The sequence below is a fragment of the Primulina eburnea genome, chromosome 16 (genome assembly GCF_022965805.1).
Source record: "Primulina eburnea isolate SZY01 chromosome 16, ASM2296580v1, whole genome shotgun sequence".
Classification (NCBI taxonomy): Eukaryota; Viridiplantae; Streptophyta; class Magnoliopsida; order Lamiales; family Gesneriaceae; genus Primulina; species Primulina eburnea.
In genome coordinates, this window is record NC_133116.1 from 5,129,923 (window position 1) to 5,148,630 (window position 18,708).

At 33.5% G+C, this 18,708-nt stretch overlaps 1 protein-coding gene, 1 non-coding gene and 1 pseudogene across 13 annotated transcripts; all 3 read left to right on the forward strand.

Moving 5' to 3' along the window:
• Positions 1–4,777, forward strand: part of LOC140817329 (uncharacterized) — a 28,681-nt pseudogene extending 23,904 nt beyond the window's left edge.
• LOC140817637 (small nucleolar RNA R71) lies at positions 122–230 on the forward strand. Its single transcript, XR_012114849.1, has one exon. It is a non-coding gene; the product is annotated as a small nucleolar RNA R71 (small nucleolar RNA).
• Positions 4,778–6,575: 1,798 nt separating the features above from the next.
• On the forward strand, positions 6,576–18,000 carry LOC140815856 (zinc finger CCCH domain-containing protein ZFN-like). 12 transcript variants are annotated; one of them, XM_073174843.1, is made up of 10 exons: positions 6,576–6,873; positions 8,218–8,375; positions 9,011–9,121; positions 9,465–9,584; positions 12,118–12,390; positions 13,212–13,526; positions 14,568–14,781; positions 15,484–16,205; positions 16,461–17,302; positions 17,647–18,000. In XM_073174843.1, exons 1-8 carry the CDS (start codon positions 6,777–6,779, stop codon positions 15,654–15,656), a joined length of 1,461 nt encoding a protein of 486 aa, XP_073030944.1. In that variant the 5' UTR covers positions 6,576–6,776; the 3' UTR covers positions 15,657–16,205; positions 16,461–17,302; positions 17,647–18,000. The 12 variants fall into 12 exon arrangements, with proteins under 12 accessions (XP_073030944.1, XP_073030948.1, XP_073030945.1 ...); XM_073174847.1 differs by having other exon boundaries at positions 17,715–18,000; XM_073174844.1 differs by having other exon boundaries at positions 17,123–17,471.
• Positions 18,001–18,708: the final 708 nt, after the last annotated feature.

Consider the following 18,708-nt stretch of genomic DNA (forward strand, 5'->3'; position numbering starts at 1 on the left):
ATACTCAATTTCCTCGTTCGGATCTTTATCTTCAAATGTTCCATTACACATAAATTCAACCATTTGCCTATCTTTAGGTGTTAAGCCTTCATAAAATTGAGAAACAACTCTCCAAATTTCAAAACCATGATGTGGACAAAGATTAAGCAATTCTTTGTATCTATCCCAACACTGATAAAACGTTTCTCCTTGTTTTTGAGTGAAAGTGATGATTTGCCTTTTGAAAGAATTTGTTCTATGAGATGGAAAAAACTTTTTCAAAAATTGTTGTTGCAATTCATCCCAAGTTCGAATGGATCCCGATCTAAGATTTTGTAGCCAAGTTTTAGCTTTATCTTTTAAAGAAAAAGGAAAAAGCTTAAGGCGAATGGTGTTCATGCTACAATTTAGATCATTATATGTGTTGCACACTTCTTCAAACTCTCGTAAATGCATGTATGGATTTTCAGAATCTAAGCCATGAAAGTTGGGTAAAAGTTGGATAATACCAGGCTTAAAATTGAAATGAGATGCATCAGGGGGAAAAACTAGACATGAAGGTGCACTAGTACGTGTAGGATTCATGTGATCTCTAAGTGTTCTTCGTCTATCATGATCATGTTGAGATTGAATTTCATCTTCATTTTCTTGGATGGGTTCTTCCGCCATGTTTTGTAAAAATAAAGGGTTATTTCGAATGAGTCGACCACTAAGTGTACGTGACCAAATGCTCATGCAAATGCAAAACAAAAAGAAAAAAAAAACACACAAAAGCAATAAAAAGAAAAATAAACTTTAAACAATATTAAATAGACTTGAAATTAAATTATACTTCCCCGGCAACGGCGCCAAAAACTTGTTGCGACTTTGATTGTTGCACTCCCAAGAGCAGGTTGTCCACAAGTAGTATAATTCGGTGAGTCCGAATATCGTATCCACAGGGAAGCTAAGGTAATTACAAGTCCACTACAATGTCTTTTTGTTTTTGTTTTTGTTTCTTTTTAATTTTAATTGAATCTTTAATGGGTAAATTTTAATTGTTCAAATTTAAATTTAAGTAGTTGAGATTAAAGGATCCACTCTTGGTATTTTAATAAAGTTAACATTAACGAACAATATTGAAATCCACTTAATAAAATGGTTCCAATATATTAAATAATCATATTTATATTATGTTATAAATTATAATCTTATAAGTACATAATATATACCAAAAATTATAAATGTGGTCAAGTATTTATTGTGCTATATATATTTGTAAACACTAAATCAAGGTTCCCACTTTAAATGGTTGGTAAAACCAAACAAACATTTAAATGGTACCAATAAATTAATACTATAATATATTCATATATAATAAATCAAGGAATCCAAGTTAAATGGTTGGTAAAACCAAACTAACATTTAAATGGTTCCAAGAATTTAATATTATAATATATTTATATATAATAACTCAAGGCATCCATTTTAAATGGTTGGTAATACCAAACTAACATTTAAATGGTTCCAAGAATTTAGTGTAACATATAGCAACAATAAATCAAAACTCCCACTTATAAGTAGGGTATAAAAATGCTTAAAGAAATAAATATAACATAAACAATAAATAATGATTAAATAATATAAAACATAGATTCTTACCTTATAATAACCTTATTATCATGCCAAGAGCTTCACCTTATCATCTCAACTTTAGGAAGTTAGCTATTCATTATTCAAAGTGTAAAACTTTGAATATGAAATTAACATGCTAATTATATTTAAATGAAGAAATAAAAGAAAAATATAGAGAGAAATATTATGAACTCAAAGATTTGTTCATAGAATGAGGGATATCTCAATACATTACAATGCACCCCTATTTATAGCCAAATTTGGGGAGACAACCACAAATAAAATATTATTTTTTACACATAAGTCTTCATTGGTGTTCCAAGAAATTAATATTATATTGCACATCACTTTTGACAAGCATCTTCTCCGAATTTTCTTCTTCACATAAAATGAAACATGTGGATAATTGAGTTGTCTAGTTGTGGTATTTTTTTCAGAATATTTGACCAAGTAGTTTGAGAGATATGGTCAAAATACTAGAGCATGGTAAAACTGCCACTCCTTCGGTAACTTTAATTGTTGCTTAATTTGATCCCAATTGTGAGAGGATTTTTATCTCATGCTTGCCACCAATATTGTAGATATTAACATCAACTTTCTACAGGTCCAAGAATCATCTTAATCCCATTTGCAACGCCAAGGTTATTCTTGTTTTATCGAACCTGTAAAAATAGTAAAAACTTATAATTACACAACAACTTATATTTTATACAATTTATTATAAAACATATAATATTTAAAAATTTAATAAAACAAAAACTATATATTTATATTATAAAACATTTAATTAATGTACAATTTTTATGTTTATCATCAGTCTTGAAATTGGTAACACATAGTACCTCAGCACTATCATATCCATCTTGCACAGTGGATGCTTCTCCTTGATCTTTGGCTTTATCCCCTGATCTATTGCGATCGGGGCAATCTCTTCTGAAGTGTCCTATTTTGTGACATAAGAAACACTTCAATTTCCTTGTTTTTGATATGGACCTGCTTCGGTTTTTGATTCTTATTTCTCTCTTATCTGGTCTGCCCCTTATATGAAGGCTGTCTCCTACTTCTTTCGAGTCCTTTTCTATCATGTTTTGAGATTCTTTTGACTTTAGTGCCTTTTGTACCTCATCATAAACGAGTGACTCCTTGGCATATTTCATTGTGTCCACAAATACTGAAAATGATTTTGGAAGAGAGTTGAGAACCAAGATAGCCTTGTCCTCATTTTCAATTACTATCCCAATGTTTTCAAGATCCAGAATGATTTTATTAAATTCATCCAGATTTTCTCCGATCGTCTTGAATTCAGTCATCTTGAAGCCAAAAAGTTTTCCTTTAAGATAGATCCGATCTTGTAGTGATTTGGTCATATAAAGAGATTCCAATTTAGACCAAATACCTGCAGCTGTCTTCTCTGATGAAACTTCTCGAAGAACTTTGTCACTCAGGTGTAAAGTCAAGGTGCTAAACGCCAATTCCATCATCTCCATCTTCCTTTCTTCTGGCAGAGTTTCTAGGAGTTTGATGTCTCCTTCTATTGCCTTGGCAACTTTCTGTTGTACCAATATGGCGTGCATCCTCCTGCGCCAGAGTGCAAAGTCCCCTTTTCCATCGAAGCGATCGAGTTCGACTTTGCCAGTCATCATCAGATGGTTTTCACTATCAAGAACCTGATGCTCTGATACCAGTTGTTGAGTCAAGTAATTAATGGGACTCCAGTAGCTTCAAGATGACCAATACGAGATCAAGAACACTCTTCTTGTATAGATTCAGTATACTAGTGAAACTTCGGTGATATCGATTTTCAGAAGATATAGACTCAAGCAATTTAAGAACTGAAAAGAAACAACACCGAATTTACGTGGTTCGATCAAAAGTGATCTACATCCACGGGAGTAATCTCATTAGAAACTCATCCAGTCAGAATACAAAGAACAATGAAACAGAAATAATCGATCACCGCTACAACTCACACACTCTTATTCTTCTCTTATGATTTGGAAGATCTAGAGAAAGATCATGGGTTTATAAGATGGAATGATATCTCCATTGGTATGAGGCCTTTTGGGTGGTTCCAAAAGCAAAACCATGAGGGTTAAAACCCAAAGTGGACAATATCATACCTGTGTGGAGATATCCGGATTCCATTGGTCCTAACACATGAGATACCATCGTCAATTGAATACCAGTAGGTCAGATCAGCTTGGTTGGTTATACAAATTGCCTGCAGCACTAAATTTATTCGTCATCCATCATGCACAGCATATTATCTGAGTTATTGGATTGAATTTTTGAGCATCTTCTCTGTGGCTCTTCTTTGTCCCTCTTCTTGTTTAATGTTGCCACCAAATTCATGTTTTCAGAAATCAAGGATTGTAAAAAAAGAAAGAAAAGAGCCAAAGAACTTGAAGTTATTGACATGAGCAACATCATATCAAGTACACGAAGAAGGTCAACATTCAGTTTTGTATCTCCTCCTAAATTCGAAACATGTGCCAAAGGTGACAAGGTTGGTCATAAAGATATTAAAAACAAAGAAAAAATTAAGAAAGATCAGAATGATGACAATAAGGAGGAAGTTGAGAAAAAGAAGGAACAGGAAAGAAGAGGTAGAGGAGAAGGCAGAGGATGAGCAGACTTTTGAGGAAGAGGAGGGTGAAGAAGAAGACGAAGAAGTAGATGATGACGAGGATGAAGAGGCCGGAGAAGAAAGCGAGGAATTTAACGAAGGTAAACTCCATTGACATGATTGATTTTTTACCTTTTTATTTTCTGCTCTAATAGTTTCTAATAAGAAATGGAAAGCTAAACCAATTTCCATGAATACCACTTTGCAACTAGGAGTCACGAATCTACTTGTGATTACCGTGTTTCAACACGAGTCCTCCTATTAGCAGCCTAAGAAGGTGTGATAAATAAAATACTGACACTCAAATATGATATTTTCCGAACTTCAAACATCACGAATGCGCACTACGTGGGCTGTGACATTGCACAAATGTAATCTTCGTTTAAAGTTGATTTGATGCCATAAGCAGTGATCAATTATGTAGCGCTCTTTCCAAATAAAAGAAACGAATTAGAAGATTCTCACATTTTCTCATTTTTACTTGCAGGCAATGATGAGGAAAGTGACTTAATTCTGCCCTTGTTGAAGATATTTGACAAGAGTCCTCAATTCTCATAAAATTGTATACCAATGAGGAATGAGCTATACCATAATTTTCTTGGACATAATGTTATTTTTATGTTTGTTTTGGATTAACTATATTGAATTAAAATTGTTTTAGACAGTGCGCACTGAGGCGCATCGGTATTTATACGGGAGGCAAAGGTGTACTTGTGAAGTGAGATACACTAGGCATAAATTTTTATGCTGCAATTATACGAAGTAACATTTGCTATAATATTAGACAGTAACGTGAATCAAGTATCCTTAGATAATACCTTACATTATTAAAGAAAAATCTCACACTTGAACTTCAACTTCAACTTCAATTATACGGTTGATATGTGGCCAAAGTTCCAAATTGTGCGTATTTCTACATCGTTATTAATGTTGCTGCTATTGATTTATCTTTCTTCTATCATAAATTAAAAAGAGAATAATATGGTTTTTGTGAGATTGTCTAATGGATTTATATTCTTAAACTGTGTTGATCTGGTCTATATCTATTGCAAAGTAATAATTTTTTATGAATATTCTTGTAACAAAATTGATCATTGAGATGATCTTATGAGAGTTTTTGTGAATAAATTAACATGGGTAGCTATAGATAAAGTTGGTTTTATTCGTTTGGACGAAAAGATTAGATAAAGAAATAAGTTGAACAAAGAATTATATAATATTTAGGATTTTGGTATGTGATATGATTGTAAAAAACTAATAATAAATTTTTTATATGAAAAAAACTATTAATATTTTTGCTTTTGAAAATGTGGTATTTTTGAGATTTTAAAACTTTTATATTTAGGTATCACTTGACTTATGAGATGATATGATAATTTGAAGGCATATATAAAATAATTAATTTTTAACTCCAATCATTGTAAAATTTGCGCTAAACATGATATGATATAAAACTGTTGAATCTCATCTTTTGGTTGTGTATTGGTTTTAAATCTTAAATTAAATATGTTTACATATTATCTCATCTATTGTTTTGATTTATACAACTAAAGTTATATTAAAAATTTAAAATTATTTTTATGATCAATCTCCAACCAATCATGGTTTTTAAACATTGATTTATCATTAAAACTCTTGAGCGAATACATGACAATAAGTTTTATTAGGTGCAAGTTTTGCTATGCAACACAATCCTATATTATCTACCAATTTTATATTGATTCGGAATTCTATTGAACACAAAAATATTCTCTAATTTATTCTTGCATTACATATTTTATCGTGTCTTTCCACAAAAAAAAAAAAAAAATTGATCTAGATCTCAATGAACAAAAAATAATTTAAAAACTCAGTTGCTTTAAAAAGGTTAAGGGTATATTTTTAGTATATTTCGTGGCTATTATAACTTGGAACGAAGATTTGAGCGTGAGAAATATTTAATATCAAACTAAAATTGAAATATTATGTGAAAAGTCTGATAATAATTTTCTAATAACGTTATGAATGTCTATTTTGAATCATACATAGTTTTGCCATTAATAAATATATTCTCCAGATTCATTTAATAATTCATTACCAGCGTATGTTGTTGTACCTATAATCGAGTAACAAAAGTGCTTAGACCCGTAAAATAGCCTAAGCATGTCCAATTCTTGCTCCAAAAATATTTTACTACATTTCATATCCAAAATCTTATCTCGTCGAAATTTTATGATAACGAATATATGCAATTTTTTTTTAAAAAAGAAATGGACAGTGATTTTCCCAAAATTGTTTGGCTCCCTTCATGGTGGTGAATGGTTGGTTGATTATTTTCATTATATTATATTATTATATAAATTTCTGTTCTTTGGTTGTTAATGTTTATGTGGAGAGGAGAGCATGCTGCTAAAGCTATAGCCAGCCCCACCTTACCCCACCCCAAGAACATTCCTTTCTCTCTTCTCCATTTCTTTCCACACTCTCTATCTCAACATTGATTCTTCTGAGATGAGAAGGGTCTTTTTTGATAATTTTTGAGGATCGAAATGGTGTGTCATATGGGTTTTTGATTCCAATGTCGCGGGTGTCAGTCACTGCCGTTGCGTCTTCGTCTTCCTCCTCCCTCCACCTCCATCCCCAAAATCAAGGTTTCTTTCTTCTATTCGTTCTAGGTACTTTAGTTTATCGAGTCGTTGGTGATTTTGTGATCCTCGACTTAGATTCATTTGTATCCTCGTCAGTTTCGAAATGATCCATGTTGGTTACTGATTAGTTGTAGCTTTGTTTTCTTACTGTGCTTTCTTTTTCTTGTTTAACATAAACGATGATGGAATTATTGCTTCGTGTGCGTAAGACTAAGAACCTCCATTCTACTTGTGTTTGCTCGATCGTTGCTTGGAAGTAGTTTGCTGAGTTTGTTTCGTAGCAGTTTCCACCCCATTTGGTTATCAGTCCTCTAGCCATTGTTTGCATGGGTTAAATGGTCGCTTTACATAAAAATAGTTGGATATTGATTCAAAGGTGTTATTTTTTTACTTTCAATTTAGGCCCAATCCAGAATTTGGAGAAACCATCGGAGCTCCCCATATTTATTTTATTTATTACAAAGATACTTCCTGATTTGAGTTTTGGAGAAGTGACCTCTTTGACTTATCGGAGGGCTAGGCTTTAAGTTTTCTGGGCTAAGAATGTGGTGCAAAAGTTTTAAATTCAATAGTTTCCCAGTTGATTCATGGACTTTAACAATTAGTTGCGGAGTTTTTGTTGCATTAGTGAATATGTCATAGTTCAATAAACATGCTCTGGAGTTTCAAACTGACATCAGCTTATATTTTGGGAACACATGTAGTGTGGAAGCTAGCTTTTTTTCAATCATGTTTGAGAGGGTGTATTGTGTGGTGTCTGGGGTTTGAAAATCAGGCTCCATTTTGCTATGATATTGCTCAACAAATCACTTTCTTATCAGTTTTGATGCCTTGTGACGCTGTTAGTCACTTTGTTTTTAATGATTTCTTTACCTTTAATAGATCGCATTCAAGCAGCATCAACGCCTTTTGAAGATAACATGTAAATATGTAATTGAATCAGGTGAAAATAAAGCAAATGGTGAATATAATTTACATTGATTTAGCTATGCGAAATTATAGCGAGATTGTAGCTTTCTAACATGCTGAAATGTGAAGTGAGATCAGAAGGGGAAAAGGGGGCCTTAATATTGGTAATCACAGTACATGTGATTGAAATCTCATCTATACTATGTGTTTATTGAGAATTTGCTACTTCTCATTGTGAAACCTCAGCAACACAATTTTGTTATGCTTTTAGCCATAACCTTTCATTTTCACTATATGGTGCGAGAGTTAGAAGTTGGATTCCTGAAAACTCATGTTCTGCCTCTTATGTGAAAGGAAGCACTTTAGCAAATTACATGCTAAATTCACTTGACCGCTGAAAAATTTATGTTGAGGAGAGGTTCCTTTGAGTGAGAGTTCAAACTGAAACATCTGATGTTTCAGATGCTTTGTGGCAAATGAATCCAAGATCAAGGGAACAGATGGAGCCTGGGTCTTATCCTGTGCGTGAAGACGAACCAGATTGTTCATACTATATTCGAACAGGGCTCTGCAGATTTGGGGCAACATGTCGATTTAACCACCCGCCCAACCGGAAACTGGTATGGAATACAAAATACTGATATACTAGTTTGGACCTGGCTGACATATTTTTGACATAATATATGGACAGAGTTGACTTTGCTCGTTGAAATACTATTCATCTAAAATATTTTTGTTGTGAGCCACCATGTACTTCTACATTCTGTACCTTGCTGCTGTTTTTTAGTTTCTCTTGAGTCTTGGCTCATGATTATGCGATACCAAATGCTGTATTTTTTTCTGGTGATACTTTGAATCTATGGATATCGAGAAACCTCAAATAGGGGGCGACTCTCTTGTCAGCGGCTAGTTCTGTAATTTAGATGAAGGGCTTGGCAATATAAAAACAGTTGAGGGGAGGGATAAAATGACATACCCATTCAATTTTGCATTTCTGGGAGTTAGAAGTTGAGCCTTTTAAGTTGTTTGGACTTTGGCAGGGTATGTTGGCCTCAAATAGTAATGAAAAATGAGTATTTTTTTTGCATGTACTATATTATTAACCTGAATTCAACTAATGAAACTACCAACCTAACTTGAGTCTACTTGCATACTTTTCCGGGATTTAGGTGGTTTGTTAGACTGCCTTCTACATATTGTTCAAAACACCTCTGTATCCCACTATCCCGTAATTTGATGATAACTTTGTCTGTAGGCTATTGCTACTGCAAGGATGAGAGGCGAATATCCAGAAAGAATTGGGCAACCAGAATGCCAGGTATGCATCTATTTTTATTGTCTTTGTTTGTGGAACCATGTTTTCAAGGTAATTTTCTGGCCATTCATTATCCTTTTCCGACTGAACCCCCATTCAGTTTCAGGAAGCTGCTACTCGGAAAAAATACTGGACAAAGGCTTAAAAAACTGTCACCGTTTCTGTTTTAGAAATTTTGGGCACTAAATTAATTTCAGAAAATCAATTTACATTCTACTTCAATGAGATTATCCTTCATGGTTTAAGTGCTATTTTTTAATCCTTTCTCTGTTTTTTCTATTCTCTCTTTGTCTTGTATATCACTTCAACATAAATTTGAACATTAGTGCACTATTTTTTTCTAAAAATGTCTCTTGTTCATATATTTGTTTGTGTATTTTGAACTCTTTTCTAGTATTACCTAAAAACGGGAACGTGCAAGTTTGGAGCCACGTGCAAATTTCATCATCCTAGAGATAAGGCTGGGATTGCTGGTAGAGTTGCTCTAAATGCTTTGGGTTATCCATTTCGGCCGGTTTGGACACTTTATCTTCCTCTCAGTCATTTTTGACATTCTGCTTCGAAATCTTAAAATTTTACATTTATTTCTTGCACATTTTAGTGGGCCCATTTGCACTTAATTAATGATATGAGACTGAATTTATCTGTTTGGGATGTCACTTTATATTCAATTATTGTTTTGTTACATTACTCTACTCATATTTTTTTATATTTATGATAGCAGAAAACGACATGGGCATTGCATGTGTAGAATCTTTAAGAAAAAGATATGATAAATTGATAATAGCATTAATCTATCTCTGTCTTTGAATTTGTTTTAAACAAATTGATGCCTAGTACTGTTATAAGAAAGTCGCAACCCTGACACAGTTTAGAATATTTAACTATTTCACTTCCACCATTAAAATTCATAGGCACGCATGTAATTTTCATGAAATTTTGTATTCACTCTTGGCTCTGGCAACTATTAATAAAGTGAAAGATTACACAGTATGTCTTTTGATTCTCTTAAATAAATTACACTTAGTTGCAAAAACCATTGAATGCGTATTGAACAAATTAACATATTTTTCTATTAATGCAGCAAAACAATATTGTATCTTATCAATGAGAAACTTATATAATTCTGCTTTTGAAAGATAATATTTTTTTACCATTTCTACATAGCCTCTCAACAAAACTATTAATTTGTTACTTAAACCAAACTGTTTTAGGGTAAAATCATAACATATTTTTGTATATTTTGTGTAAATAAAAGGAAATTTACCATCGGAGGTTCACATTTTATATGTACTGTAACTTCACATGTTGAACTGAATTGTACTCGTTTGCAATTGACATGATGAGCCTATTAGTTCTTACACTGCCAATATTAAACCACATTGACCTTTTCATATCTTAGAAGCTCCAATTCTATCCCCTTCAAGTGAAATTGGAAATGAGGACCCTTCCCCTACACAATTTCAATCCCCTAGTCTAACAATTCTAAAAATCATGCTCTCCTATCTACGACTGTTCTTTGGACCAGTTTCTTTTGCTTACATCCTCTGGAATGTCTGAGTGTTGTTCATTTAGCATGCATGAACCATGTCCTTTTTCTATAGATCTTTGGGATTCATTCCACTCCCTTCAAATGACCAGTAATAACATTATAAACCATGTATGGAATAGTGTTTTTTTGGGACCATCTTTAAACTCTTGTTATATTTTTTAAACTCTTATTCTATTTTCTTCATCAAGCATGAATCAACCATTAATCATGCGTTTTTTCAATTAGGATACTTGGTGAAAAATGTTTCACAGCTAAGCTAAATAAATCAAGCAATTTGTTTTTCAGCATTAGTGAACTCAGTAATGGGAAAACGAGCACGGTTCAGAAATCATATACCATCCTATATAAACATGATCCGTCAGACAAAAATTTGGACAGATTATATTGATACAAGATGATATAGGGCTCCTGAATCATGTGACTCGTTTTTCTCAAAATATGCTTCGGTAATTAACATGTGGAGTGGTGGCTGCATTTTTGCTAAAGTGTTGTTTGGGAAGCCATTTTTCCCGTAAAAGAAAGTTGTTCACTAACCTGATTTGGCAATCTTTCTTCTTGAAAGTTGATTGAGTCAAATCCCTTCTCCAACTGATCCTCTTCTCTAACAAATCTTCAAGATTTGCCTGCTTAGATAATTTAATACACTCGAAACACGAAGCAATATTCGTACTAATTCATGCAGGAATCATCCTTATCAAGACCATTCATAAGTACAATGAACATTTGGAGAAATCGATCAGTTGAATGGCCCGATAACAATCTTGACGTCCAATGCAGATTTTGACATGAAACTTGTTTTAACTTTTCTCTTTTTATGATGGAAAAAAATGCAAATTGTTGAAGAAGGATAATTCATTTCTTCTTAAGAAATTAAAATGATGCAGGAATAGAACTCTTGGGACTTCGATATTGGGTAAAAAGGTTTAGCTGCTTAAATAGAACTTTAGGGGCATTAAGCACCTATTGTTGTTTTTTTCCTTCTTTTGGTGAAATGTAATTTTCTTTCCTTCTTGTTGAAGGATTTTACTTTGTTACGCGATGGGAAAATCAAACTCTTAGCTGTGTGGATTTTGTTAAAATAAATACTTATATTGGGTTTGAGAGTGGTTAGTATGCTTTGCTTTGGACCCGTGGCAAATGCCCATGATGGCTGATTCACACCAAAAAAAAAGTAAATAAATAAAAGATGAATTATTCTAAAGCATGACTACATATATTGAAAAGATAGGGCATAGGGACATGGATATGATACGATGCAGGTATGGTCGATCTTCAAAATATTTTAGGATAGGATATGGGAGAATATGATTGTTTATCTATGTCTGGATGTATGTATAGGTTACACCGTTATATATAGTTATACAATTATATATATATCTATTGAGCATACATCTAGTAATATAGATGGTAAATTGGATTTTCGGGTGTCGGGTGTCGTTTAGTGGTTTGTTGAGGGTGGAGTTTTTTTATTTTTCCCTTTTGCATTTTTGTGCAGAATGAAAGTGAATGTGCATATTTTATGAGAAATGGACATTGCAAATTTGGGAGCACTTGTAAATTCCACCATCCTCAGCCATCTAACATGATGGTCTCCTTACGCGGCTCTTCTGTATATCCTCCTATTCATTCTCCGACTACTGGCCAGCTGTCATTTCCCTTGTCGAGAGCTTCTTTTGTCCCCAGTTCACGGTGGCAAAACCCTTCAAGTTATACACCTATGGTTGTGCCTCAGGGGGTTGTATCTGTCCCTGGATGGAACTTATACACCGTAATTTTTCTGATGCATTTTGTTTCTTTGTTTTGCTTGCATAATTGTGGGCATATTTTTGCCCATCGATTTTTTGAAATCTAAGCAATTGCTGTATATATGACCTTTATTATTATGTGAAGTATTAGACTTTGCATTCAGCTTGTTAATCTTTCTTTTAATCATGGTTTTACTCATCTAAATGCTATTTTTCTGAACCGCCTTTAATACAGCCAAAAGCTATTCTTTTGTTAGCTTTGATTAGGGATCATTAAGATGAGCCAGACTTTCTAACAAGCTGCTCAATTCGAGTTCAAGTTTCATGGATTTTTTGAGTTTGCATAATATTATTCGAAAACTCACTTCTTGACTCTTCCATTATTATTTTTGTTGTTATTATTTTTAAAGAATATGGTTTATGGTAACTGAACATATATTATAGTTATTTAAACATCAATATAATTTATCTCTATGCGTTATTATTTTCAGAAATTGATATAATTTCTCTTCATGGTAGAATGTGCAATGTTGGTATTTCAACTCAAGTTTGAACTATCAGTATAAGTTTGCGAACTCTATTCCGGAAAACTTAGTTGCACTTGGGCTGGCTGTTTGAGAAAAACGCATTTACCATGTACTTCTCACGAATATATTATTCATACTGGTGATTTAAAAGCAAACTTGGAGACCGTGAATTTCTCATGCAGTTGCCTTTTATTCTTTATTTACAAAGTTCTATCACTATTGATTGGCACAAATTTATCATGTTCTGCATTTAACCGAAGTTATGCAAAATACAAGATATTGCAAGGTTGAATTTTACTAGTTATTTCTTTGTGTAGGGTCAGCCTGGTTCAGTGTCACCTTCAGAAAATCAACGACCAATTGCAGGAAGCAGTCTTGCTGATGGGGCGTCACCCCAGGGCGAAGCTGTAAATGTAGGATCCCAATTTCGTTTGGGCACTCTACAACTGGGGCAATACGCATTTCAGAGAGATAACGTGTTCCCTGAGAGACCGGGTCAGCCTGAATGTCAGTTCTATATGAAAACTGGAGACTGCAAATTCGGTGCTGTATGTAAATTTCACCATCCTACGGAAAGATTTGTCCCAGTCCCTGATTGTCTCTTGAGTCCACTTGGACTTCCTTTAAGGCCTGTAAGTCAAAGTTGAATCATTTTTTGACACAAAAATGAATTTCTGGGATGTGCGGTACTTTCTTTGCATAAAGTTTGATCTTGGCAAATTCTGTTTCATTTTGGTTGTGAATGAACTGGGGAACACAAAGAAGCGAAACCACCTCAAGATTCTGAATCACATGATAATAATGCTAGCAAAAGAAGACTAAAGGCGGTACTGGTATCCCTTACCCTCTAAAGAGAAGGGATATCTCAAAGTTTCAAGGCTTAACATCTATAAAATTGTCTCATTCATTAAAGAATTCAGACTGTAGCATGTTAGTGGGTGACAAGAATCGTCCTTTTTTCATAGTTTTAATGTGGCATCTCAAACGTTTTCCTCCAATGTGGTTTATTTCTACTCATTGTCTTTTCTTATCCATTGGATTATTGATCTTTTGGAGCCCTTTTATGATCACATACGCCCACACCCATTTTGGCCTGGCCTAGGGATCTCCATGTCACTTTGTTTCCTTCTCATTTAATTCATTGATTGTTCAGTCTAGTAGAATGGGTGTGGGGTGAGGAAGTACCAGAAGAAATTCGGATATAGAATGAAAATGTAGTTCTTCGTTTTTCGGGAAAGAGACTGTTTTATGTTATAAAATCTCTAAACCGAACCAAAAATGTGCTGAATTTTATATGGTGATGCAAGAAAAGGATAGTGATTGTTGCAGAATAACGGTGATGACTGAAGAACATGGTGACAAAAGACGTAGATTTGAATTTTCTTCAATTATACGGTTTTCCACATATTGATGACTCTGAGGGATGTCTGTTGATAATATGATACCCCACTATGTTTACCCTGAGTATTTCCATGCGTTCTGTGTCCTTTAAATGAGAGATCATAAAAATAACGATGAAAACAAATGGATAGGCTAAATTAATTAAGTAGTGAAAACAGAGAAAGAGACTTGATAATTTTCCTCTGTTGGGTGCAAAACCTATATTTAACTGTTTATTGAAACTCATTAAGCAGTTGTTGTCACATCTTTTATTCCTTGTTTGTTGGTTTTAGGGGGAGCCTCTCTGCGTTTTTTATTCTCGATATGGAATATGCAAGTTTGGTCCAAGCTGCAAGTTTGACCACCCAATGAGGGCTTTTGCATACAACACGGCCGCATCATCATCAACAGATTCCCCAGCTGTTCGCCGTTTTTTGGCTTCGACTGGAGCTGTTGCATTAAGTTTAGCTCCAGATGGGTTAGTGGAGGCAAGACAGAAACCATCTGGTGATAATAACATTGACTCAGAGTGATTTAATACTTCCAAATGCGATTAAATTATCACCTTTCTAATCATTTGGAAGATGAATAAGAATTTGCTGTAAATTCATTTCCATGGTTGGAGATGTACAGATTTTAATTCTGTGTCAATCTTCTCTTCTGAATATAGAGTCAGTTGAAAAGATAAGTTAACATTAAACCGTGCATTGTATAAATCTGCAACTGTTGTGACATTTGTTCAAGTCAATAATGAACATCTTTTCTGACAGCCATCTATCTTTCTGCCTTCTTTTAACCACTACGACAATCTTCAGAACATTAGTTTTTGCGATTGGATACATCTGGCTCAACATATTTATCCTCAAAAGTACCTGGATCATTTCTCATTCAATCATTTATAATGTCATTGTTATTTCCTGGCTGTTTAGAATCTGATGCTTGCATTGTCAGAATTGCCAAAATTTACGAGCATCACGCCTACCACCATCCATATATCACTACTATCAGTTTTGCTGCTTCAGTTTTGCTATTAGGCATCTGGAGGCAGGAGATTCTCCAAAGACCTGTGCCATGGGTTGAATTATTACTCAATCTGTTCGAGTCTAATGAAATGTGCTATGACCTATCAGTTCAGTGATTTGTGCTGTTAACATTTTGGTTTGATCTTCTCAATAGATTTGCTTTATTTTTCTGTTGGTTCTTTTGCAGGTTCTTTGTGTATAGGCATAATAGATAGAGAAATGCCGAGAGTCAAACTGCCGAAATTGGCTCTTTGTATCCAAGTGAATCAGAAAAATGAATCTGATTATTTATGGAATTTGGATCTCGAACCAGACAATCAAATGTTACCTAGAACTTTGACACTATTTTCCACTTTCTAGGGCTCTTTTGGAGGAGTACTCTTGAATTGGATGTTTGCTAATTTGGTAACATAAATTTATCTGAAACGAGATGTATGAGTGATTACTACATCAAAGAAAAATTCTTTAGTGATTTGAAGCTTGCTGCCAAAAAAAACTGAGATAATGTTACCTTATGATCAAATAATTTTGTTTACAGCAGAATTTGAATGCTTAGACTTTAGGTTAAGCATCAGTCACAACTTATGTGAGAAAGGTAAGTGATCTATTATTGCGGAATGGAAATGTATCATGTGTCAGAATGGACTTGCAGACAATAATTCAGGGATGATTTTCTGGGTAACAGTTTTTATTTTTACTAGTCGGCTACAATTTCTGAAACCACCGAAGCTCATCTCTAATTCTAATTCCAATTCATATTTCATAGGAAGCATCATCAGTTGATTTGGCTTGCATATACTGCTGGATCTACAGACAATTCAAGATTCAAATGTAAATTTTTGTTCATTCTCGTCTATAATTGAAGGTTGGTATGCTCGCCGGAAATGCCAGCAAAAACAAGTGTAACAGGTATTTTCAAAACCAAGACAAATGAATTTGTTTCCCTTATATGCCAAATCTGTACTTGTTTTTTCTGGTCTTGTATCTACTGTGGCTGTACATAAGCATCACAAAGGAATAGCGTTTCTACCTTGCATGTGCCAATTTGAAGGAAGACCACCCTTGCTGGGGATGCGTTGGTTTCTTTTATTCTCTCATATCAAATGGATTTGAATTTGACAGATACAAGTATCTGAACAGAATCAGACCTTTGTATTATTGCAGACCATTTCTTGGCTGCTCAAACAAAGCATCTGTGGCTGAGACATGAGCTTGAAAGTGATGCTAATGATCTTGACTGGAAATCTTTGAATAGTGTTTTGTCAAATTAGGAAACATGACTACCACAGGGTCAACAACGCTGCATGAATATGCAAAAACAACACCCCTAACACATTTACTCGCATTTTATTTGTCCATTTTCATCATCAAGGCAGAAGTTAAAATAATGGATACGATGTATTTTAAAAAAAAATGGATGCAATGAAAATTTATTTTAATTTTTGTATGAACATGCTCTTCCACAATACTCTGACAATTACAGAACCATCTTGTTGAAGTGCATGATTGAAATACATTTTCACTATTGAGCTGGGTGCATTTATACTGTACAAGAGTATGTGAAGACGAGAAATTTTTTTCTTCCTCTTAATCTACATTTACTTCATATGCAGTTCATAATTTTTAAGGTGAAATGAAATGAGGTTTAATAAAAGACATCTCACATGCACTTGTGCACACATTAATATAGAGTTGTTGGGTGAAATTGAAGGCGAAATATGAAGGAAAAATCACTAAAGAAATGTAACTATAAGATTAAGCCCGTATGTGGAAAATTCAATATGTTATCCATGCTTGTCTGTTTATTATCTGTTGATTATTGTTAGCCGGATAAGATAACGGCAGTGAGCAGACCTTGCGACATCCACACTGGCTTGCTAATTGCTGAACTAAACCTGCAGAATGGGATGTTACTTGCAGCTTTAAATATGCCCAAGCTTCTCTTCATTTAAGAACTGGAACAAATGCAATAAGCTGCCAACGATGACTGTGGAATGGAGCAAATGGTGTGACTATGTGCTTTCAAAACTGTTTCTAAAACTTTGGTGATTTGTAAATACTAGTTATCATGGTGACAGTGCGAGCGTTTTAAACTGGTAGTAGATACTTCACAAGATACTGAAGAATAAATATGGAAGTGGATACAGTATGTCACATTTTTGCATTTTGTCAAAGGTTTAATCTTGATGCTCAACTCATCGCATACTTCGACAATCATTCATCATGATTGTAAATTTTGCATATGGAACGAGAAGTTTTGTTAATTTGTAACATTTATAAATTTAGGCAGTGGAACTGGAGCTTTGTTGCTTATCTTTTGAATTTCGATTTAGTTAATTTATGTTTGTAGGATTGAATTGTGGACCATCTGATCATAGCCAACCAACGTGATACCTAAGTAGGAATGCTCTGATGCAGGTCAACATAAAAGGAAAAGGGAAAGAAAGCATGCAGACTTTCAACAATGCATCCAAAGAAGTTGAAATAAATATTTCTGGCTGATGCAATAGTTGCATAAACTTTGCAGGAGAGCTTGAATTCACAGAGCGTGCGCACACACGGAGAGTAGGAGGCAAATGACTGAAGTGGAATTCAACATTTTATTGATCTTTTGTGGTCCATGGTTCTTGAAAATCTGTGTTAAATTGTAGACAAACGAAGGCCAAGGGAAGTCTTGTTAAAAAGTTTAATATTTTTATTTTCATTTATTTTTTATATTAGTTTATTTTTTTGGAAAGATTCTCGCACAACTTTTATGATTAGTGTTTGAAGTAAATCAATTCGATAAATTTTCAATTTAATTAATAATTTAATTCAGAAAATATCTAATTTACACATATTTAATTTAATAATTTAAAGTAACCTCAATTTATTATCTTATTTAGTTTAATCAGACTAATTTAGTTTATTGACAATTAAGCATACTGGAAATCACTTCAAATTCCTTTATGAACAATATTGTTTGCAAACCGAGTTACACTATTTTCTGATTAATATATCTGGGATGAAAATAATCAGCTCTTATTGTTTTTCAAATATATTATAAGCAAATTAATTTATAATTCTTAGATAAGATCAATGTTTTAATTCTTTTTTTTTCTTTACAAAAGATATTGTTTATGTTTAAAATTTATATTCCTGCTATCTCAATATGTTTATTTTCCATTTTCGACTGTACCAAATATATAAGTTAAAATTTCCACACGTAGTTGAATTTTTTTTTACTAATATATTTTTGAGTAGGTCTCACGAATTTTTATCTGTGAAACGGGTCAATCTTATCGATATGCACAATAAAAATAATAATACTCTTAGCATAAAAAGTAATATTTTTCATGGATGATCCAAATAAGAAATCCGTCTCACAAAATACGACCCGTAGACCTTCTCAGACAAGTTTTTGTCTATATTC